Here is a 25,187-nt window from a genome sequence, read left to right on the forward strand (position 1 = left end):
TTGCTGAAGCAGTTGGATTTCTCTGAAAATATCTTCATTTGTGAATGAGAAGCTTCTTGTTTCCCTCTGTGTCTCTCCCTCTGTATCTTCTGTTTCGGTTTCCAACTCCTGACAATCATCTACTGAATCTCTAAATTCCCTATTAAAGAGGTTTGCTTTCTCAGTATCTGTTAAATAGTGTTCACCCCCTTCTCCCACCATTGTAGGAATTTGGATTCCTTTTCCTTTTTGATTCCTGATAATGAATACAGCTTCTTCCATTTCCCTTTGTGGTCGTTACCCTCTTGAAGTATGCCATTCATATAATTTTCTTTTGCTTCCTTTTTCACTCTATTCAGTTCCCTCATTAGTTGTTTTCTAGTTTCTCTACTCTCCCTACCCTCTTTGATTTTCCTGTTTACTATTCTACATTTTCTTTTTAATTTTCTTATTTCCATGTATAATAAACAGGGTTTGAGGTCATTATCTCCATTAGATGGGAACACAAATATGGTATCCCATTAGATCTTTTAAACAGGATTAACCAGTTCAATCCAAATAGACCATAATGTTCTTATACATCAATGTAAATTATTATAAAGAATTAGTTTTTACGAATAGTTTTAATATAACATTCAATTCAGAGCTCTGACTTAGAGTATAGATTTATGGATGATGAAGCCTGCGATGACAGGTGAATCATGTACCATTACAACCCTAATAGAATGATAGTCTTAAAGATTTTAGTAATGAATAGGTGGTTGTCAATAAATTAATGTAAAAAAGAAAGATGATTTAATTTCAAAATCCTCTTAATTGAAATAGAATGAACAGTTTGTACAGGTGATATGATTCCAACCATCATCTCTTCAGCCACTAGCTATTCACAGTTAATGAATGTCCTTGCATTTCAAGAATATATAGAATTACATATTACTTTGCTGGCCAATTTTTGTGCAGTTGAGTGTACATGATGGGAAGAAGTACACTAGAAAAGTAAATGGGCTGAATTACAGTTATCTCAGAAATATTTCAGCCAATTAAAAATTATGTTTTCAACAATATTAATCACCAAAATTACAATTACTTCATAGAACACATCTTAAGGAAATCACTGACATTTCTTTTGCATGAGGCTGGAATGATACCAAAGTTTGCAAGGGAAAATATGTTACTTCATTTTGTATTTATCAGCATAGAGCTTAAAGTTGGTATCAGTTCTTATGAGGCTACACATGATATCTTGCGATGACAGGTGAATCATGTACCATTACAACCCTAATAGAATGATAGTCTTAAAGATTTTAGTAATGAATAGGTGGTTGCCAATAAATTAATGTAAAAAAGAAAGATGATTTAATTTCAAAATCCTCTTAATTGAAATAGAATGAACAGTTTGTACAGGTGATATGATTCCAACCATCATCTCTTCAGCCACTAGCTATTCACAGTTAATGAATGTCCTTGCATTTCAAGAATATATAGAATTACATATTACTTTGCTGGCCAATTTTTGTGCAGTTGAGTGTACATGATGGGAAGAAGTACACTAGAAAAGTAAATGGGCTGAATTACAGTTATCTCAGAAATATTTCAGTCAATTAAAAATTATGTTTTCAACAATATTAATCACCAAAATTACAATTACTTCATAGAACACATCTTAAGGAAATCACTGACATTTCTTTTGCATGAGGCTGGAATGATACCAAAGTTTGCAAGGGAAAATATGTTACTTCATTTTGTATTTATCAGCATAGAGCTTAAAGTTGGTATCAGTTCTTATGAGGCTACACATGATATCTTGCGATGACAGGTCAAATCAAATCAAATCAAAATCTCTTTATTCGCAAATGAGGTGTCTACCTCGGTGGCAAATGGTACACTAAAATACATTATTGTCAAGCACTAAATTTTAAATTAACAGGAGACGAAGAAAATTTTCCTAGAATACAATATTATACAATTTACGCTAATAATTTTTTCTATTAAACACACACATCATCCTTAATAAATTTATATTGTTTACAAAATTCTACTTATAATATCTTACAAACATAGTCAACTCATATACAGTACGGTACCATATGTGAAATTACTTCTAATAATACTATACAACTGGTATAAGATTAAAATTAACACTGAATTTATTTACATATTTATATTTTACCCATCTTGGAACCTAAGTAGCATAACGACCTGCTGCGTCTTAACCAGAGCTCCTTTTGCCACCACTTTTCAGAGTTCCTGAAGGGCCTTCACAGCTACCGTAGCGGTCCCAGGGCCCTCGAAGTCCCCACTGTACTTCACCCCTACAGGCAGTCCCCTACTTGGGCTGTCCAAACTCCTTAGACCAGGGGATGGAATTAATTTAATCACACACATTTATTATTTACAATATCCTGCACTGGTCGAATGCCCTCTAACATTTAATTTATTATCTCTGTTGTTGTTTATTCTCTTCTTGAATATCTGTACAGATTTTGGAAAAGGATCAAACACTACCCCTGGTAAACTGTTCCACTCCTTCACGCCCTTCCCAATGAAAGAAAATTTACCCCAATCGCTTCTGCTAAAATTCCTTCTAATTTTGTACTTGTGGTCAGTTCTACCAATATAATTATTTTCCAACCGAAGCCTCTCACGGATATCTCCCCATGCTTCTTCTCCTGTATAGGCTCTATATAATCCTATAAGTCTAGTTTTCTCCCTTCTCTTACTTAAAGTTTCCCACCCAAGTTCCTTTAACATTTCTGATACACTACTCTTTCTCCTGAAATCCCCTGTTACAAACCTTGCTGCTTTCCTCTGCACACCATCTAGTTCTTTTATTAGGTATTCTTGGTGAGGATCCCAAACACTGTTTGCATATTCCAATAATGGACGAACCATACTTAAGTAACTTTTTTCTTTTAATTCTTTGTTGCATCCTTTAAGTAGTCTCATTATGACATGTAACGATCTGTATGCTTTCCCAACAATGTCATCAACATGACCCTTCCAGTGCAGATTACTTTCAAATCTCACACCTAAGTATTTGCACTTGCCATCTTTAGGGATAACTACCTCATCCAAAGTATATTCAAATTCAGTTTTAAAGCTCCTGTTTGTAAATGTTGTAACAGTTGATTTGCCTCCATTAGTCTTCATATTATTTTCTTCAACCCATTCTTGGATACTGTCAAGGTCCCTTTGTAATTCTGAACAATCCTCAATGTTATTTATTTCCCTATAAACAATTATGTCATCTGCATACAATCTTATTTTCGATGTTATATTGTTCCCTAAGTCATTTGCGTATATTAAGAAAAGTAACGGACCGATTATACTACCCTGTGCGATTCCCTTCCAGACTTTCTCTTCCTGTGATATATTATTTCCTACTTTGACTTTCTGAACCCTTGAATTTAGAAATGCTTTTATCCAACGTGTAACCCTTACGTCCAATCCTATTCCCTCCAATTTCTTTAATAATATTCCATGTTCCACTCTATCAAAGGCTTTGGAAAGATCTATGGCTATGCAATCTAACTGGCCTCCTGAATCTAACTGATCTGATATGTCCTGCTGAAATCCCACCAGTTGTGCCTCGCAAGAAAATTTCTTTCTAAATCCATACTGGCTCCTCATGAACCAATTTTTATCATCACATATCCCTCTGATGTACTTTGCTATTAAACTCTCCAGTATTTTACAAACTATACTGGTCAGGCTGATTGGTCTGTAGTTCTCTGGTTTCCTTTTATCACCCTTTCCTTTATAAATTGGTATTATTATAGATTCCTTCCATTCCTTTGGTATCACACTATTATTTATGACATAGTCAAAGAGAAATTTTAAATAAGGCACTATATACCACCCCATTGTCTTTAATACCTCCCCAGTAATTTGATCACTTCCTGCTGCTTTTCCTTGCTGAAGCAGTTGGATTTCTCTGAAAATATCTTCATTTGTGAATGAGAAGCTTCTTGTTTCCCTCTGTGTCTCTCCCTCTCTATCTTCTGTTACGGTTTCCAAGTCCTGACAATCTTCTACTGAATCTCGGAATTCATGAATCATGTACCATTACAACCCTAATAGAATGATAGTCTTAAAGATTTTAGTAATGAATAGGTGGTTGTCGATAAATTAATGTAAAAAAGAAAGATGATTTAATTTCAAAATCCTCTTAATTGAAATAGAATGAACAGTTTGTACAGGTGATATGATTCCAACCATCATCTCTTCAGCCACTAGCTATTCACAGTTAATGAATGTCCTTGCATTTCAAGAATATATAGAATTACATATTACTTTGCTGGCCAATTTTTGTGCAGTTGAGTGTACATGATGGGAAGAAGTACACAAGAAAAGTAAATGGGCTGAATTACAGTTATCTCAGAAATATTTCAGTCAATTAAAAATTATGTTTTCAACAATATTAATCACCAAAATTACAATTACTTCATAGAACACATGTTAAGGAAATCACTGACATTTCTTTTGCATGAGGCTGGAATGATACCAAAGTTTGCAAGGAAAAATATGTTACTTCATTTTGTATTTATCAGCATAGAGCTTAAAGTTGTATCAGTTCTTATGAGGCTACACATGATATCTTGGAAGTTAAAAAATATTTTTTTCCCATAATTTTTATTTTAGTGACTAAGCACTTAGCATTTTATCCACTAAAAAATTGAAGTAATGGGCAGATTAAAACTAAAGTCAAACATGTGACTTAAAATTCAGTTTTCCACAAAAAAGGTCATACACATTTTTGTTTTAACTCTAATAGATCTCCAGGAAATTATGCTTTTAGCAACAACAGCTAGCCAAGTGCTGTTCATCTTATTACCTCAGGTGGATAGACCACTAATATAGTTTACAAAGAGGCTTTTGGAAACTAATATGCAGAGTTGTGAACTAAACTCATTCTGTTTGCAGTGACTTTAAAATGACAGCTTACACATTAACTCTGGACAGAAACAGAACTCAATGACATGGTCAACTATTCGCCTGTCAGCAATGCGTATTTTAGTATGACACCTTGCATGTTCTGGGGCTCCAGAGTAGCTCAACTCATGAGACAATGTATATTGATTACTGGAATGTAAAGATTAATACAATTCAACTATTACAGTCTTATTTCAAGAAATAATTATAAGTAAAAATTACAACTGGTAAAAAGTAATGATTACAAGTAAAAATTACTGAAAAATATTTGTTACAAGTATGTAATATAATTACCTCCCAACTCTGTACATATAGTACTTAATTCTTAATATTGTATGTATTTCTTTCAATGTTCCTATCATTCTATACATGACTTGTGTGCTACTTTCCATTTGTTCCACTTTCTTCAACAACAACAACAACAACTACTACTACTACTACTACTACTACTACTACTACTACTACTACTACTACTACTACTACTACTACTACTACTACTACTACTACTACTACTACTACTACTACTACTACTACTACTACTACTACTACTACTACTACTACTACTACTACTACTACTACTACTACTACTACTACTACTACTACTACTACTACTACTACTACTACTACTACTACTACTACTACTACTACTACTACTACTACTACTACTACTACTACTACTACTACTACTACTACTACTACTACTACTACTACTACTACTACTACTACTACTACTACTACTACTACTACTACTACTACTACTACTACTACTACTACTACTACTACTACTACTACTACTACTACTACTACTACTACTACTACTACTACTACTACTACTACTACTACTACTACTACTACTACTACTACTACTACTACTACTACTACTACTACTACTACTACTACTACTACTACTACTACTACTACTACTACTACTTCTGGGGTCACTCGAGCCACCCAGGCTCATTTTGGTTTTGGCCGGGAGTTTAAGGCCAGGTGCCCTTCCTGAAACCACATGAATTTTGAGATGACATTCTCAATGCAGAATTGACCGGGAATCAAATCTCAGCCTTCTGGGTGAGAAGCCAGGAGCTAAATCATTGAGCTAATCACACAGCCACACCTTTCCATTACTTATAAACAAAACAAAAAACATATTTCTAATATACTTTTTTAATGACCGAGCGAGTTAGCCGTACGGTTAGGGGCACGCAGCTGTGAGCTAGCATTAGGGGATGTGGGTTCGAGCCCCACTGTTGGCAGCCCTGAAGATGGTTTTCCATAGTTTCCCATTTTCACACCAGGAAAAGGCTGGGGCTGTACCTTAATTATGGCCATGGCCTCTTCCTTCCCACTTCTAGCCCTTTCCTATCCTATCATTGCCAGAAGACCTATCTGTGTTGTTGTGACGTAAAGCCAATTCTAAATCATTATCATCATCATTTTACAGTTCCAGTTTCCTGGGTACTGTTGGCGAACCTCTTCCATTCTATCTTATTGAGATACGTTCTGTTCTTAATGACGTCCTCCAGTGTTCTTCCCCGATCTGCAATGTCCATCTTTACGATGTCCATCCAGTGGTTTCTTGGTCTTCCCACCATCCGTTTCCCTGCCACATGTTGCTCTAAGTTAACAAATGCTGTCCTTGTTGGCTCCATCCTCATTACATGCCCTACCTCCTCAGTCTGGACATGCTGATCCGATCTAACAATGATATAACAATCCCAGCTTCCTTCCTAACCACATCATTCCTCAACTTGTCCAGTTTGGCTTTTTGAATTGCGGACCTGAGGAACTTCATCTCAAATGCCTGCAACCTTGATGAGTCTTTCTTAGTGAGGGTGCAGGTTTCAATGCCTTAGGTTAAGATTGGTATGAAGTACTGACTGAACATCACCAGCTTTGATTTTGTTGGTATTTTGGGATCCCAGAGGAGTGTTCATACTTGCTGGTAAAAGTGAGAGCTCTTTTGCACTCTATTTGCCACCTCTTTTGTGGCTAGTGTATCTCGAGATATTACACTGCCGAGGTATGTAAAGCTTTCCACACTTTCTAGTGGATGGTTTCCTAGCATGATGTTTGCTGGTCGTCCCTCTCTGTTTATTGCCATCACTACTGTTTTGAGTTCGCTTACCTTGAGATTAAACTCCTGGAACTTAACCTTCCACCCATTGAGTCTAGACTGTACTTGTTCCTCAGTTTCTCCCCAGATCATAACATCATCAGCAAAGGCCATTGCATTTAGTTCACCAGAGGTTTTCTTGATGTTCTTCATTATGTCATCCATGATGGTGATTAACAATAATGGGGACAGTGCACTGCCTCGCTGGACTCCACTTTCGGTCTTGAACCAGGATGAATGTCCATCACCCAATTGCACACAGCTGGTACAGTTCTGATACAGCATCTGAACTCTCCTCACCAGTCCCTCTGGCACATTCTTTTTTCTCAGGCATTCCCATATCTTCTCTCTTGCAATGCTGTCGTATGCCTTCTCAATGTCAAGGAAAACCATAAACAGATCTTTGCCTTTTCCCCAATATTTTTCCATTAACACATGAACACTGAAGATTAGGTCTGTTTTGGACCTGTTAGTCCTGAAGCCATACTGTTCCTCTTCAAACTGTGGCTCTAAGATGACTCGCAATCTGCTCTCTAAGATTTTCTCAAGAATCTTCAGCCCATGAGAAAGGAGTGTTTGTTATTCCCCAGTAGTTGGAGCATTTTTGGTGATTTTCTTTCTTAAACAGGGGGATAATGACACCCTTGCTCCAATCAGTAGGTATCTTGCCATCTTTCCAAACTGCATTGAACACTCTGTGTAGCCACTATAAACCCTGGACTCCTGCTGCTTTAATCATGTCTGTGCTGACTTCATCGATTCCTGGGGATTTCCCTTGTGGCATCTTCTTAAGGGCTGCTTCTGTTTCTGCTCATGTAATGGGAAGTACCTCTGTGCAGGTTTCAACAGCTGGTTCTTTTGTTCTCTGATCTGCTTCTGTTCTGTTCAATAAGTGATCAAAATGATTCCTCAGAACCTCTCTGCTGACCTTTATTTCCTAGCCAGGTTTCCATTAGGATCCTCAAGTGCTTTGATGGTTTCAACTGAATTCCTCTTGTTTTTATCACTCTGAACAATAGTTTCATATTTCCTCTGCTGTCTTCCTTCAGCTTTTGAGTAAATTTCTCCCAGCACTTTATCTTCTCCCCTTCTACTAAACTCTCAGTTTCTTGTCCCGGTAAACTTGCTCGAGGTCTCTGATCTTCCCCTCGTCCTTAACTGTTCTAGCTTGGATTTCTCTCTATCTCGTTCTTTTTGTGCCATGTTCCTTTCCTTTATTGAGGATCTTACTCTCTCATTTTACCAGGGTGTCTCTTTTTCGCTTACTCTCGCACTTGTCTTCCCGCAAACCTCTATTGCTTCTTTTATCAAGGAGTTTTTAAATCTTGTCCACTCTACCTCACCACTCTCCACTTCTTTCATAGGCAGTTGTCCTCTTATATGGTCCTGATAGTCGGTCCTTTTTCCAATCTGTTGTAGTTCCCACACCTTAATCTTAGGTAATTTCCTGGTTGTTATCTTTGGTACATTAATGTCTTTCAGATCTGTTACTAATAACCGGTGGTTGCTATTGAGGTTCTGACTTGGAATCACCTTGACATCAGTCACAAGTCTACTTCTTTCTTTATCTGTATTGACATAGTCAATGACCGTCTTGCTCTTTCCATCCCAGCTGTAATGGGTAATCTTGTGACTGACTCTTTTGTTGAACCAACTGTTTTTTACTACCAAACAGTATCTTATGCAGAAGTCTAGGAGATGTTCACCTTCCAAATTCCTTCTCCCATAGCCATGTGGTCCCACCACCTTCTCATAGCCATTCCTGTCTGTCCCAAGCTGTACATTGAGGTCCCTGATGATGATCCTGTCTTCACTGATGATCTCTTCTAGGTCTTCGAGAAACTTGTTCTTTTTATCTTGATAGCAGCCCATCTGAGGGGCATACACTTGCACCGGTGTCAGCTTCTCTTTCCCAAGATGAACTATTGCCTTTATTATCCTCTCATTGATGTACTGGATCTCTGTAATACCATCTAACTCTTTAGACAATATCAATCTTACTCCATTTCTCATCTCTCTGTTGTTACCGTTCCAGTAGAGGGTATAGTTTTTCCTCAACTCTTTCTTCCCTTTACCTTTCCATTTAGTTTCACTCAGTCCTAGGAATGATATTTTCCTTCTCTCCATGATATCCATTAACTCTTCACATTTTCCAGTCAAACTCAGTACATTGATTGTTCCTATTCGAGTGTGTTGTCTTCTCCGGGGTTGTTGCACAATCGCAAGGCTTGGCCTATCATCAGGCTGTAAACCATTATACCTGGTGTGGGTCTGTGGGTGCTGTTGTCTACTCTGAGTTCTTTGTTCGCATCTGAGGCTCGTATAAGTAGTTGTAAGCGATTGCAGTTACTCTCCAACTGACTTGCTAGGTCTAACGTTACCAATTATAAAAGAAAGAAAATTAAAAAATATAAAATAAAATAAAAAATTTTTAAATAGTAGTTTGCAGAGAGCAAAACAGTGCAATTACCAGCCCCTCTGTAAAAGTTATATGAAAACACAAAGGAAAATAACAAATGTAGTGAAAGTCAAACAGTAAAATATACTGTTGTACAGTAAGTAAATAATGATTTAAGATACTGAACGAGAAACTATCGGTTCAAAACACACATTTCCTGAGTAACATCACACTTAAAATTTACTTAATTAGTCCATTCTCACCCATAAAGCAAATGACGAGATCTGGAGTAGCTTCGTCTTTGACTAGTATGAGACCAAGTGTTTCTGGCAGGTTGAAAAAGATCATTTTCTGATTTTATTTGATTTCTTCTTCTGCTATATGGAACAGAACTTTTCCCATAGCATACCAGTGATGTTCTATATTAGTTGTATATTTTTGCAGAATCAGAGTCGTGATGGAGGTCCTGAACAAGCTCTTCGTGAGCTGAAAGAACAGTATTCCAGACTTCAAGATGACTACAAATGTAAGGTAGCTGAAGTAGCAGCACTAAAGCGGGAGAATGATGAACTCAAGTGCGCCAATGATAGGTGTAATGAAGTCACAGATGAATACGAGAATCAGATTCGGAATCTGCAAACTCAGCTTCGAGCAGTAGAACAAGAATTAAAAAAGGTAATTTTCTTAACTTTTTTCTTTGTTGTTTATTTTGAGGACTTAGGACAATATAGTCAAGAGCACCATGTACTTATGCGTATGTACGGTACATTCCATCTGAAAATCCATGTTTCTGTAGTGACTGTTATATTAGAATTTGTAGTATATGTTTAATTATTAAGCTGTTAGCAAGATTTATATTTCCAAATAGTTCTTTTTTGAATTGTTGTTTAGGTATCAGTCTGTCTTGTTCTTTCACTGCCTTTAGGGCAGTGAGTATGATAAGTGTAGTGATATTTGAATTTTATAGGCAGAATGAAAGAGGCAAAGCAAGTACCTTACACATTCTGGAAGAATACGATTCAGTTCATAGTGGCATACAAATTACCAGCTAACAGATTTGTTTTTTCAGTGATAAAGTAGAAGTGATAATCTCCATTTGGACTCACAATTAAGGGACCCACATGAGATTATGAGGAAACCAACAACAAAGCAGAGGCAGGAATAGAGGTAATGTCGAAGTGCACAGTGGCTTGGCTAAGCAGAGATGTTTTCCAGGAAAACAAGGCAGGAGAAAAAGAGAAGAGGAATGAATTCATATACATGTATTTTTCCTATGGCCATTGACAAACTTAGCGGTCTGAAGAGAGAAATACAAAGACTAGTTCAAGTTATGATTTTACAAGCTTCATCTCTAAATTACATTTTTTGAAAAATTATGCCAATTATTTACACCTAATTTTCTACAAAGGGAAGATACAAGCATTTTAGCCAGGGCTAACTTCATCCATCATATTGAATTTTCATATTCCTTGAGATATTATTAGCATCACACATTTATTTATTGTTTCAATTTACACTGAAATATTTTAAATGAAGTGATGTTTCAAAGTAAATGATTCTCACTAAACCAATCTAAAGAACTGATTTTTAAAAATAAAACTTATTCTAGGATTCCTCAATCATATCTTTGGGTTTAAGCGACTACATTGATAGCCAAAAATAAAAGGGAATTATATTTAAAGGATGTTCTAGTAAGTAAGACATTATGATGCCTTATTGAATGGTCAAGTTGAGTAGTTTTCCAGTTGTCAGTTTGCGGGTGGTGAAAGTTCGGCGAGGTGGAGGCCGAAAACTACTAGACGAGGGAGGGGGCTCCTTCGCAACTCTTAAGGTGTCAGCATACCTCACACCTTCAGCTGAGGCAGCCATAGCCTCTAATTCTGCGAAGGTTTGGGGACGAAACTCAAAACATAAGTAAGATCTATAACGTGGAGAGATAACTTTGACAATAGTTTGCACTATTTGGTCCTCATAAAAATGCAGAGCGAACACTTGGGTATAAAATTTGATATCTTGGATGAAGTCCGCAAGATTTTCGTCCAGATGTTGTACCCTAAAATAGAACTTCTGTCTTAAGGATGACATTGCCCTAGCCGGAATGTTTTCTAAAAGGTGGCCGTGGAAGTCTTTTATGGATGATCGATCAGCAATGGCCTTAACTATTTTGTCCAAGAGGACACCTACTGAATATGGATACATGATTTGAAGAATTTGGGAATGAGAGAGAGAGAAAACACTAGAGCGTGATCTTGAAATTCAACAAGGAACCTGAGAAATGAAATGACATCATCAGTGGAGTTTATGGAAAATTTAGAAATTCCCATAAGCAACATAGCCAACAGATGGGTCAAACTACTAAAACAAGGTGACTTAATTGGTGACAGCCTAGAGGGTTGAGAAGCTTCAAACACAGCATTGTTTAAAATGAAAGGTGGAATTTTTTTCGGATGACCAGACTCGGTTTCCAATAGGGCTGGTGTTTGTTGAGTTGCCCCAGATTTTCTACTTTCTACCATTTTTTTTTAATCACAGGGACTTGGTCGGTTTTGGGAGCAGCTGCCCCAGTCAACAATTGATTACCTCTATTTGACATTCCAGATAGATGGTCAAGTAAATTACTAGCCTCTTTAGCATGATATTCTTTCAACTTTGGAGACAATAGGTCCCTAGCCCTATTATAAAAATCTAGCCTGTACTCTTTTAAGTTGGTTAGCAGATGGATCGCTTACTTAAAAAAAACTAACTAAAGACGCTAATTCAGTGGTATTGTCAGTGATAGTGGATAGAGCCTCATCAATTTCCTTCTCCCCCAAAATTGGGATACAAATTGGCAATTCTAATGACTCTTTAAGTTTGGCAGTATCTGCCGCAACCATGCCTCCAGATTGAACATTTCTAATGAGTAACTCATAGATCAATTCCTCCTTGTGCAAGTACCCAGGATGGAGGACTTTGCGAGGGCCAGACATGACGATAGAAAACTTACAAATTTAGAAAAACTCCCAGCGACCGAGAAAATACTTAGAGTTTGGCGTGGATCCTATATTTAGCCAACAAAAGAGGCTTAATTTAGACCCATTCAACCACGCTCTGCTACCACTTGTTACCGTGTTTTAGTGGAATGCAGAGAGGTGAAAGAATGTGCGGGCTTGAATGGGTCTAACTACAATATCAAGAATTGAATTAAAACTTTAACAAAGGTTATATTTCCTTAGAATTTCAAAAATGAACAAATAACAACATGACAGGTACAATTAGCAATCTTGAAACAAGACTTGGAAAAATCCAAAATTCAGAACTTTTACAATTTTGGGCTTCAAGCCCCTAGTTTTACAATTTCTGAGCTATCAGCTCAAGTTTACAATTCAAAATGAGGAATAATTTAGTCCAGGGCAAAAATCCCCTAATTCAAGAGCACTTGCTCCGTAAATTACAATGTTTAGCCTTCCAGAGGCACCCTTCACTATTACAAAACTTCGAAAAGAGCTAACAAACTGTCAGTTTCTTCCAGCCTACTCAAGGCAACATCAAAATCTTACAATCTCTGGCCTCTCAAGGCCCAACTTACAAATTAAAACAGGGGTATCTAGTACCCAACCTACAGGGCCTTTGAGAAAAAGAACAGGTTAAATAAACGGCTCGAACACAAACTAAATGGAGGCATACAATGCGCTCCCAGATAATGAAAACTTTAAAACCTACAGGGCTCTCGGCCGATGAAACAGGGGCTATTCCCAAACTACTGAGGTGGCTCGCATGGAAATAACTTTAATACATTTCAGGAAGAAAACAGTTACGAAAAAGTAGTCACCTCAAACCAAGATGAAGGGGAGCTCGAGAGGGAAACTCACTCTGTGTCCCCGATTTACAGTTAAAACTTTATGAAATTTTTACATTAGCCGAAAGGAGATTTACATTTTAGAAAAGTTTGTTACATAGTTAAAGATTCCGACCTACCCCTCGGATAAAGCTGCGGAGGTAGCTACAGAAAAGAGAATTTATGTAGCCATTACCTTGTAGATGTTCTGCCGGCCGAAGAACACACACACTTGTTGGAAAGATGGCGATCAATTGACAAGGTAGCAAAAAAAAAAAAAAAAGCCGCAGTTTTTATACCCTCAGGGAAGATTCGAGAGGATACTGGACTAATCCGGATACACCCTCTCAATTTTATTGGTTGAACTCAAAAGTTACACTCAAAATCAAACAAGAAGCCTGTGATAGGCTGAAAATTAATTACAGAAATTTTTCATTGGCCAGATTCAAAACTGGCGGACTGAGACAGAAGTGTTGCAAACCTAGAATTACATAAAAAACAAATGAAGGTTGGGGAAAGATCTAAACACAAAATCTCTTTCAATAACAACTTCCTTTACCTTGCACCAGAGTGCAGGATCATAGTTTTTTTGGTAGTGACATCTGTGGAAAAATGTTCAAACTTCTTGATGTATAGCAAAACAAAACGAGGAGAAATTCAATCAGTTTAGGAAACTTCACAACAACACAGTTACTTAACATTTCGGTTGGGACATCTTCTGATTAAAATTCCAACTTCATGTGGTATCACTTTCACCTTTTGATCAATAGAGGAGTTCATTAAGGCGCTTGTTTTGAATGTGCGACTTTGAGGTGTACCTCCCGGTACAATAATAATAATAATTGTGCATGGCATCTGTATAGGCTTGGTGGTGACCTTATGAGGAAAAAATGAATGGTAAAGACGTCATAAATACCCATTCCCCAAGCCAGGGGCAATTAACAGTATGAGGAGATTGATTCTGAAAATTGAACCGGGGCCATCGAACCATTCTATCCACTTATCCACAAAGCCGGTCTTTAATTTGCTAAACCTTAGGCTATCATCTCCACTGATCAGGGGTTGAGTATTGGCAGTATCAGAGGCCAGGGCAGTAGTTTGTGATGCAGCCTTGACAACACAGTAGGCTTCTGTGTTGGCTATTGGCTGCAGCTCAAAATGCTGAAGGCTGTTGATTCACATCTGTATTATCTGATGGCCAGGCAGGCATCAATTTTTGGAAATGAGACTTAGCTCTCATAGTGCATTGGCACTGCTGGTGGCTTCAAGTAGCCTATGTAGTGGCCTCCACGGTATGCACTAGCCTTGCGTCTTGGGTGGTGTGCTAAGTCCCAACTGATGAGCCTAACTTAGCACACGAGGGCGAAATGCAGGCAACCAAGAATGAATTAGCTGAAAAATTTATAATGTCCAATAACGGACCATTATATTGGTATTATAAATTTACTCATTCAGGACAAATATTTTAAATTCCCTATGGGAATCAACTGTATTATCTGATGGCCAGGCAGGCATCAATTTTTGGAAATGAGACTTAGCTCTTATAATGCATTGGCACTGCTGGTGGCTTCAAGTAGCCTATGCAGTGGCCTCCACAGCGACACAACACTTGACCACTTACACAAAAGTGGACATACTCTCCGCCGTCGCAACTTCTAATTTTTGCTTGGCCGGGCGGCCTTCATCTCTACCTGCCACCCAGCCGACCCTAATCAGCATATAGGTTGACGCCTCGTTGGCTGTTGATCTCCCCACGACCATGGCTTATTGTATCATCCCCGGAGTGGATCCAGACATCTCCGAAGAAGATATCATCGATGACCTACTCGCCGCTGACTTCCTGATACATAACGCCTACAGACTGACGGTTGGCCACACCTCTACACCCTCTACGCAGATTCTAGTGCATCTCAGCGGAGAGGACGCCCTCTGCCACCTCTTCGCTTCCGGCGCGACGATCCATTGTAAGAACTATGCAGTGGTGCCAACCCCTCTGGATATTCAAGCCCAACTCTTCGAATCACCAACACTTGTCCCAGTTGTTCACGAGCCCTCATCCTGGACGACGCTTCAGCCATCAACACCCTCCTTCCCAACAACCACCACCATTACCACCACCACCACCACGACGTCCGCTACTATCCTTTGTTCTCTTCCTGTCATAACAGTTACCACTTGTCACCCATCACCTGTTATGTCGTCATCTCTCCCAATTTCTTCGTCCACTGCCCTTCAGCAACTCCCTGCTAGCACGCCGGACTCAACTGTCGCCGCTTCGCCATCGATATTTTCGCCAGTCAACACCGCAGCAGCCGCCGTCCAGACATCATCGACCCAGTCATCATCTTCACAGTCCCCTCCAGCTGTGTATATCTGTGTCCGACAGGGACGTTCTACAAGAACTTCGTGCAGCGGGCATTCCGGTCCGACATGCTATCCGGATTCGGAATGCCCATGGCCGAATATTTCTGGTTCGGCTCCAACTGTCTACATCTGAGGCCGTCCTCCAGCTCATCACCACCGGTGCCAGTGTCCACGGCCAACATTATCGAGTGGAACCCTCTCATTCCCCACCCTCACCCGGTCGCCAACCCCATGATCAAACGTCTCGTTGCCCCCGGCCAGTTCCTCCTCCTGTTTACCTATCTCCACCAGTGTGTCCACCCCTTCCTCCAACTGGTTTCATCCCTCCACCCCTCCCAACATATGAACTCCTTCGTCTTCTCATCGCTTCCCTCAAATATATGACAGCCACCCTCCATCTTCTCACCTTGCACCTTTACCCCGGCACTTCCTTCCAAACTTCATCTCTCCCCCTTGCACAACACCTTTTCCCTCACACCCTTAAGTAAATCATTTATGTGCTTTACTATGTACTTATGAATTAAATAAAGCGCTTGTTCAATTCCTAGGCATAGACATAATTCCTATCCCATCACCTACTTCTTCACATCCTTTACCCACCTCCTTCTTCCATCACATCTCCCCAACCTGCCTGCATCTCTTGGCCAGAGAGAGGGCGTTACCCTCTAGGTGGCATTGTTAGTAGTAGCCTCCACGGTATGCACTAGTCTTGGGTGGTGTGCTAAGACCCAAGTGATGAGCCTAACTTAGCACACGAGGGCGAAACGCAGGCAACCAAGAATGAGTTAGCTGGAAAATTTATAATGTCCAATAACGGACCATTATATTGGTATTATAAATTTACTCATTCAGGACAAATATTTTAAATTCCCTGTGGGAATCAACATCTGTATTATAATACTGTACTTTGTTACTCGCTAGTTGTGGTATAACCTTTCAATAGCACGTTATATTTTGTCATGTTTTCTTATGCCGTATCTTTTTACTGAGTGCAATAGAATGGCAAAATGTGCGCAGCTGTGAGCTTGCATCCAGGAGATAGTGGGTTCGAATCCCACTGTCGGCAGCCCTGAAGATGGTTTTCTGTGGTTTCCCATTTTCACACCAGGCAAATGCTGGGACTGTACCTTAATTAAGGCCGTGGGCTTCCTTCCAACTCCTAGGCCTTTCCTATCCTATTGTCGCCATAAGACCTATCTGTGTCGGTGCGACGTAAAACCACTAGCAAAAAAAAAATTAACATTCATTGGCATTATTCTTTAAAACACGCCGAAGAATATGACAAATATGCTGATGAAGAACACCATGAAATTGCAAATGAACTTAAAACAGCTGCCTTATCTGAGGTAGGTGTTATCCGACTTTATTGAATTGTCTTTGTTATATTAGTGACGCAATGATGCTTACTATTCAAACTAAGACAATTAATTTATTTTTATTGGTAATTGTAGATCGGAGGTGAATCATCAGTTCGAATAAGCTACAACATAATGGCTAAATGGCGTAACGTTACAGAAAGAGATGCAGTAATGGTTGAGAATCCGCATACTGAATAGTAGTTGCTACTAATGTTTCTGTATTATTTCTGTGTGTATACATTTATAAAACAATTTAAAGTTTAGTAGAATAAGAATAAATTGCTATAAATATATGTTGTTCCTCTTTCAGTTGTAGCCTATTACAATATGGGCAGTGGTGGTTCTAGATACTTAAAATTGGGGGGGAGGGGGGTCTGTTTGGAATTGAAAGACTTGGTAACAGAATTCAAAAGAAAAGTAACCATGTTTATGAAAACACAATGGGCAACATTAGCACAACCATTAACATGTTTATTTCAAATACATTATATCCATAAATTATCAATTTCTTTATTAATCAAGGAATTTTAAAATAATTTTTTCACTAAAACTGAGGTCCCCCCCGCCAGGGCTAGAAACGCCTCTGGATATGGGTTTAAATCTACGTTTGTTACTAGTGTGCACGGTAACTCACCGCTGCACTGCTTCCCTTGCTCTCGATACGAGGCTTGCAGGAGGACCTCCCCTGTTTCTGCATTACAACCCTCCTTGAGGCTCCGTGCATGTGTCACTGTTTGTAATACCCATTACAGCTGGGACAAATAGAATGCAACCATTTCAGGAACACAACCATTGTTGAATGAAACAATTACAAGAATATAACTGTTTTTCAGTTGCAGTGCGGTGGTGGTGATTATTGTTTTTTTTTTTTTTTTTTTGCTAGGGGCTTTACGTCGTGATTATTGTTTTAAGAGGAATTGCAACTAGGCAACAATCCGCTATATAACTCTAATCAGAGAGAAAAAATGGAAGGGATCCAACACTTCAAAAAATGAAGGTGTCAGCCAAGGAAAGACGAGGGCCACGAAGTGCTTGAAAATGAAAGACTCCATAGGCCTCCTTACGTAATACCGTCGGAGTCAGAAAAGAACAAGAGTTGATCAAATGTGGTCGGAGAGGATAGATGAGAGAAGAGAATATCATCTACTGCAGCTGGTTATTCAAGGGAAGATACAAGGCAAAAGAAGACCAGGAAGAAGGCGCATTCCTTGGATTAATAATTTGAAAACTTGGTTCAACTCTTCCGCTACTGAACAACATCCAAAGCAAGAATCTCTATGATGGTAGCCAATCTTCTGAAAGGAGATGAACCAAGCTCGATGGCTTCAGTCGCTTAAGTGCGGCCAGTATCCAGTATTCAGGAGATAGTAGGTTCGAACCCCACTGTCGCCCCCCTGTGGGTGGGGGCAGTAGAATAACACCCACGGTATCCCCTGCCTGTCGTAAGAGGCAACTAATAGGGGGCCCAGGGGCTCTGTACTTTGGAGCGTGGGCTGGTGACCACAGGGCCCTTAGCTGACTCCTGACATTGCTTCCAATTACTTGTGCCAGGCTCCTTCCTTGGTCTACTCTTGTTCTCTTCCAACCCCGACGCTATTAGGTTTGCGAGGGCTAGGGAATCTTTCATTTTCACGCCGTTCGTGGCCCTTGTCTTCCTTTGACCGATATCTTCATTTTTCAAAGTGTCAGATCCCTTCAATTTTTTCTCTCTGATTAGTGTTAATAGAGGATGGTTTCCTAGCTGTACTACCTCTTAAAACAGTAATCACCACCACCCCACTGTCGGCAGTCCTGAAAATGGTTTTCCATGGTTTCCCATTTTCACACCAGGCAAATGCTGGGCCTGTACCTTAATTAAGGCCACGGTCACTTCCTTCCCACTCCTAGCCCTTTCCTGTCTCATCGTCGCCATAAGACCTATCTGTGTCGATGTGACGTAAAGCAACTAGCAAAAAAGGAGATGACACTTGAAGAAGGAGGATAGATGAAAGTGAGGAGCCCGGCACAAGTAAGTGGAAATAAAGCTAGGACTCATCCAAGGGCTCCGTGGTCGCCAACGCATACTCCCAAGTTCAGAGCCCATGGGGTCCGCTTTAGTCACTTCTTACGACAGGCAGGGGATATTGAGGGTGTTATTCTACTACTCCCACCTACAGAGGGAAGTTGCAGTGCCCCTCAGCTGTTGCGTTCTTCACCAGCACCGTTTCAGAGTTTCATGACAGGTAGGTATACAAAACCGTCATTTACAATCCTTGTATTTCTTGGAAATGGGGTTTTCTAACGTAATTAGAATAACTCACAGGTCAGATAGGTCATTCCGGTGAGCAGCGCTGCTATTGGCTAAAGCACCTGACGTCACCGAGAGCGAGAATTAAGTAGTATCTTTTTTAAGCTTAGTAATTACTCTAATTACACTCCACTCAAGTCATGAAATACAGAACTAATGGTAATTTAGATGCTGTAACATTTATTATTTAAAACTTATACGAAAACATACGACTTCAAATCCGTCTTTGTAAAGACAAAGAGACTCTCACAACGGCTCGAAGGTTGGAATGCAGGCCTTCTGCCCCTTGGCAGGTTCGATCCTGGCTGAGTGTGGTGGTATTGGAAGGTCAACACGTTAAAGAACTCTTGCGGGACAGCATTCCGGCACCTCTGCGTCTCCAAAAACACGTTATTTGATCGAATCCAAATTTTAACACAATATGCAATGGGATGTTTTATACTGTAACAGGAACGCCCGTACTTCAGTTTATCGGAGAGCATGAGGAACGACAAGGCGTGTACGGCCCATGCTAAGAGAGTAAGAGAGAAGGGTAGTGAAAGAAAAATTCATGATTAAGTGGATCCTTCAGTTTATTCAATAAATAGGCAAATAATTATGTCACCTTTTATAGCTGAATTGTAGATTTGTCCCTGAGGGCGTGAAGAGGACGTTGTCCCGCGGCGGCTGCGTCGTCTTGCGGTCGGCGTCGGCGTTGTCTTCCGTCGTTGGTGTTTGTATTAGTGTTGATGACTCGAACCAGAGGCAGGAACGGGGAAATGTGGAGCTTCCACATTTGACGTCATGGGGTACTGGTGTGACACTTCCCTATGGCGAAGCACGCCGAAATAGTTCCCACAGCAGCAAGGATAAAGTTAGAGTCACAGTTCGTATTTGGAATAATACGCAAATGAAACAATCTAGAACCTTCCGAGGTACGGTGATCAAGCACTTCATAAAGAAAATTAAATTTATCGAGTACAGTCTCTGCACTGTACTCCACCAGCATAATACATTTGTTGAAATAAATGACAGTCCAAATTCCCGTACGTCGTGATTTTCAGATTAACACTGGCACTTAAGATCATAATGCAACACAGTTCAACGGATAGACATAGTCTTTAAATGAAATTGAGGCTGGCTAGAAATACTACCGCTGCTTTCACACAGTCTTTGAACGAAATCAATGCTGGCACAGTTAATGCAAGAACACAGTCTTTAAATGAAATAAAGCTGACACAATTAATGCAAGAACACAGTCTTTAAACGAATTCAAATATACAGCCGGACCGAGAGACGAATTATGTCGCGACGTGCTTACTTGCACACACTCGCTGACTCACGGCTTACTGCCGACTCACTCCACTCTCTGCCTTCAGCACACTGCCGTCGCATACCGCACACTCTCTCTGCTTTACTGCAGGCTCTCTGCTTACATTCTGCCTTACCCCAGGCTGGCGACTCGCTTATATTTCGTTCATGCAGCAATGGAACACGAAGGAACCTTCTGCGTGACGTCGCTTGTCCTTGGCCGGTGTTCTGGAACGTCGCGAACTTGCTCGCAGTTCCCATTATGCCTGTGCGCTCGGCGCAAGTTTTAAATGCTTACAGCCGGGTGTTAGCGAGCTTCTCTTAATAAAAGAATGAAACGTGAATGCTCGTAGGGTGTTACCGTTTCATCTCCCCCCCTGCTCGGGAAAAAGAAAATTGCTGGGCGATTTTCTTTTCGCTCATCTCCTTGTAAAGTATTTCTTGAGATTGGCCGAGTTGAAGATTCCCTCAACGTCGCTATCTGCCCTTCCTACTTCGTAGGCACCATTATCTAGTGCGGTAAGTATCCTGAAGGGTCCTATGAACAAGGGACAAAATTTGGCGTAAATTCCCTGGTCAGGGTGTGAAACTGCAGGCTTGCGTATTAATACTAGGTCATCCACTTGTAAGGGTTGTCGAAACTTGTGATGTCGTAACTTCTTTTCTCGGATTTGAGCAGCATGTCGTAATTGCCGAAGTGCCTTAGTAATGCGAGCTTGTTGGCTCACTGCTGCGTCAGGTTGATCAGGCAAAACTCGATCCCAAGGTCTGTCAGGGGTGAGGCCTTTATGTACACTCAAAGGGATGTCCTGAATAGACTCATGCATGGTGGTATTGACGATCCTTTGCATAATGGGCAGAACTTCAACCCACTTCCAATGCTGTTGTCCACAATACAATCTACAGAATCTGGCAATTTCGCGCATAACCCGTTCGGCTAGGTTGGCTTCCGGGTGTCGGATAAGGCCGTTTCTTATAAGGTGATGTGTCAGTAACATCTAAGTGGTGCTTGAAACCCTTAATGACTCCAGGTTTCTCAGAAAATACATCTGGAAACTTCTTAAAAAGCTCTTGGATTGCCTTTATTACTTTATCATCATCGTAATCTGGGCTTTCAGCTACATTGGCGTACAGCGTGAAGTTGTAGTGGTCCTCGTTAAACTCATCATCGATAATGGACGCCATCTGGTCCTCTACGGGTCCCACTTCCTCGGGTCGCCCCTCTTCGAGGACGCTTTCTTCGACAGGCGGAGCCTCGCTCATCTTGCCTTCTACTATGCCCACCGGGGTCTCACATTCCGGATTCTTCACGTCATTATAAGTAACCAACTGTAGCCCTACAGATTCGACGTGGAAAAATTTAATCACATTAGCGGGATAATCAATGATTCCCCCATGTTGAATGAGAAAGTCTGATCCAAGAATTAAGTCAAATTTCATTTGCGTGAAGATCAAAAATAGATGTTGGAACTTAACACCACCAATTTCTAACTCAAGAAACGCTTGGAATTTGCATTTAATAGCTTTGTCAGGAACTATGCCTTTAACCTTAACTTGAGCAACCGGCAAGATGGAGATGTAGGTCGTCTCCTGCGCCACATCTATTAATTTCTGCGAAATTAGTGAGGCTTGCGATCCCGAGTCTACTAGAGAGTGGACAATCATATTGCCTAACTTAATGATAATGATCGGTAAGCCGCGTTGTATCTGAGGCTGTCGTGGTGTTGAATCCTCATATAGTAAATCTGCATCCTCTAAATACCAATGGTTAATGAGTGCGCTACATACTACTTCTCCTCCCTCCGGGTTTTCAGGCAGTCTCTTTATTGCTTCGACAAAGTTTTTTTTTTTGTACCCGTAGCTCTTGGATCCATTTCCGTTCTCTCATTTCTTCTCTGTATCTCTGCCTGGTATTCCAAAGAAGCTGCTCCAGGTAAGCCCTCTTCCCTGTTCTTATTCCTTACATATTCCGTAGTCTCTCTCCAACGTTTCTCTAATTCTTCCCGCTGGGAGTTCCTATTATCATTGGGTTGAATAGCTGCCTGCCTCCATGAAGGTCCAGGTTGAAACTTAGCCCTCCCTTCGTAGGGGCGATTCCTAGATCTTCTATACCGAAACGGAATATCTCGGCGAGTTTCTCTTTCTTCTCGCGGTTCTGGATTTACTTGAACCGGAGTTTTCATTTCCGTAAAGTTGGTTGTAGTTTCTTTGGTTCGACCTGCTTTTGCTGCGCTCTGAGTGTGCGCAGTATCGAGTTTCCTCAGGACATCATCGAGCTGCTCCAAGTCCTGGACGTTTGCTGCCACCAATATTTCCTGAACATTTGGTGGAAATTGCAGCGTTATGACCTGAATAAGTTCTTGCTCCGGTAAAGGAGGGTCGAAAAACTGCATCTTTTTAAGCTGAGATATGAGATAATCTGAATATCGCGAGGAATTGACGGACGTGTTATACTTTCTAGAGTATAATTGAAGTTTTATCAGGTGCTGAGCCTCAGCACTCCAAAATCGTCTAAGTAAGGCTTCCTTAAATTCTTCGTAAGTGTTAATACTGAATTTAAAAACGGTAAACCACATTAACGCCTTGCCTTCTAACAATCGAGATGCTATTCGTAAACGACGGTCGGTCTTAACGTGATTTTCTTGAAAGAATTCTTCGAGGTTGAGGAGAAACTCCTTAGCAGTATACTCCTCCTTCCCCGAAAATTTGGCTGGTTTTTCCTCAGTTATTTTAAAAACTGTGGAAACATTCATGGATTCTCCACTAGTGTTGTGAAGGCTAGATGATGAAACATCCTGTTCGATTTGCGATACTTTGCTGTTGAGAGCTTCTATATCTCCTTGGAGTTCAAGTTTTAGGTTTTTAATTTTCCCCTGTACGGAATTCTCAATTTCCTTGACCTCCTTCTCTATGTCGGTCTTGACTTCTGCTACATCACGACAGATACGAGTAATCTGCGTGTGAGCATTATCTAACTGAGTCTTGACACGTTTATCGGCCTCCTCTTGCTGACTTTTCAGAAGAGTAATTTCGTTTCCCAACTTCATGAAATTATTTTTAACAGATTCATGAAGTTTGTCTTGAATAGACGCGATTTTAGTTTGCGCAAGAGATAATTGAGCATGGGACTCTTGAAATTCTTCCTTTAAGCTTTCTACTTCTTTAAGGACTTCCTGAGAAGAAGACGGGAAAGCAAGTTTTAAGTCCTCCGCCACTTGTGATTTTATGTCTTGCTTAATGGTTTCTAAGTCACGTGTTAATCTTTCATTTATTTCCGTAAACTTAGAATCCATTCTTTTGTTAGATTCTTTAAATCTTTTTTCAATTTCGGCACCTGCACTATTGAGCCTACGTTCCAAATTATTATTAACTTCCGCAAATTTTTGATCAACAGATTCTGTCAATTTTACAATGTTGGCATCATTAGCTTCCCTTAGTTGAGTGATACTACGATTAGTTGCTTCATTAGCCTCCCTTAGTTGAGTGATACTACGATTAGTTGCTTCATTAGCCTCCCTAAGTTGACCTATACTAGCCTTAGTGGCTTCCAGGGTCGCGTTAGATTCTTTAAGTTGAGCTCCTAAAGTATTGTTAGATTCTTTAAGTTGAGCTCCTAAAGTGTTATTAGATTCAGCAATCCTACGCCCGAGATTAGTGTTACTTTCCGTAATCCTGTCATTTAGACTGATTTTTAAAGCCTCGATGGCAGCTAGTATATTTTCCATATTACTGTCGTTATTTTCACAAAATGCAGAAAATACAATCATTCACCTCATACGTAAAATCACCATTATTGTCCAATGGTAAAGTTCAAAATTTCACCAACACAAAATATCAAACACTTGTGCATAAAATTAAATATCACCATTATTGTCCAATGGTAAAGTTCAAAATTTCACCAACATAAATATCAAAATTTATATAAGCCTGTGCATGAATATTATGCCTGAAATGTTTTACATAGCAAGAGAAAGAGAAAAATAATCACTTGTGCCATAAACTTGATCAGAGTTCTGTGCCAAAAGTTTAAAATTTCGTCAAAGTCATTGAATTGAACTTCGTAAAATTTTAACACATTCACTGAACTGGAATTAACGTACGTACTATGCACTTTTATTTGAATTGGTAAGTTAAGATATCACTGATTTCAAAGTTAATTTTTATCACTTTACTCTCTTTAATCTGGCCCCAACGTCACGGGTGCCACTATTCACTACCTTCTCTCTGTAACAGGAACGCCCGTACTTCAGTTTATCGGAGAGCATGAGGAACGACAAGGCGTGTACGGCCCATGCTAAGAGAGTAAGAGAGAAGGGTAGTGAAAGAAAAATTCATGATTAAGTGGATCCTTCAGTTTATTCAATAAATAGGCAAATAATTATGTCACCTTTTATAGCTGAATTGTAGATTTGTCCCTGAGGGCGTGAAGAGGACGTTGTCCCGCGGCGGCTGCGTCGTCTTGCGGTCGGCGTCGGCGTTGTCTTCCGTCGTTGGTGTTTGTATTAGTGTTGATGACTCGAACCAGAGGCAGGAACGGGGAAATGTGGAGCTTCCACATTTGACGTCATGGGGTACTGGTGTGACACTTCCCTATGGCGAAGCACGCCGAAATAGTTCCCACAGCAGCAAGGATAAAGTTAGAGTCA

The 25,187-nt window shown here is 40.0% G+C and overlaps 1 protein-coding gene across 1 annotated transcript in view; it reads left to right on the forward strand.

Annotated features, from left to right (window-relative positions):
• The window catches only part of LOC136876423 (outer dense fiber protein 2), a 456,680-nt gene that overhangs the window by 235,701 nt on the left and 195,792 nt on the right, over positions 1-25,187 (forward strand). Inside the window, exon 7 of the mRNA XM_068228338.1 lies at positions 9,870-10,100. Coding sequence (XP_068084439.1) covers positions 9,870-10,100 — 231 coding nt within the window. The remainder of the gene's footprint in view (positions 1-9,869; positions 10,101-25,187) is intronic.

This window comes from Anabrus simplex, chromosome 1, assembly GCF_040414725.1.
Source record: "Anabrus simplex isolate iqAnaSimp1 chromosome 1, ASM4041472v1, whole genome shotgun sequence".
Lineage (NCBI taxonomy): Eukaryota > Metazoa > Arthropoda > Insecta > Orthoptera > Tettigoniidae > Anabrus > Anabrus simplex.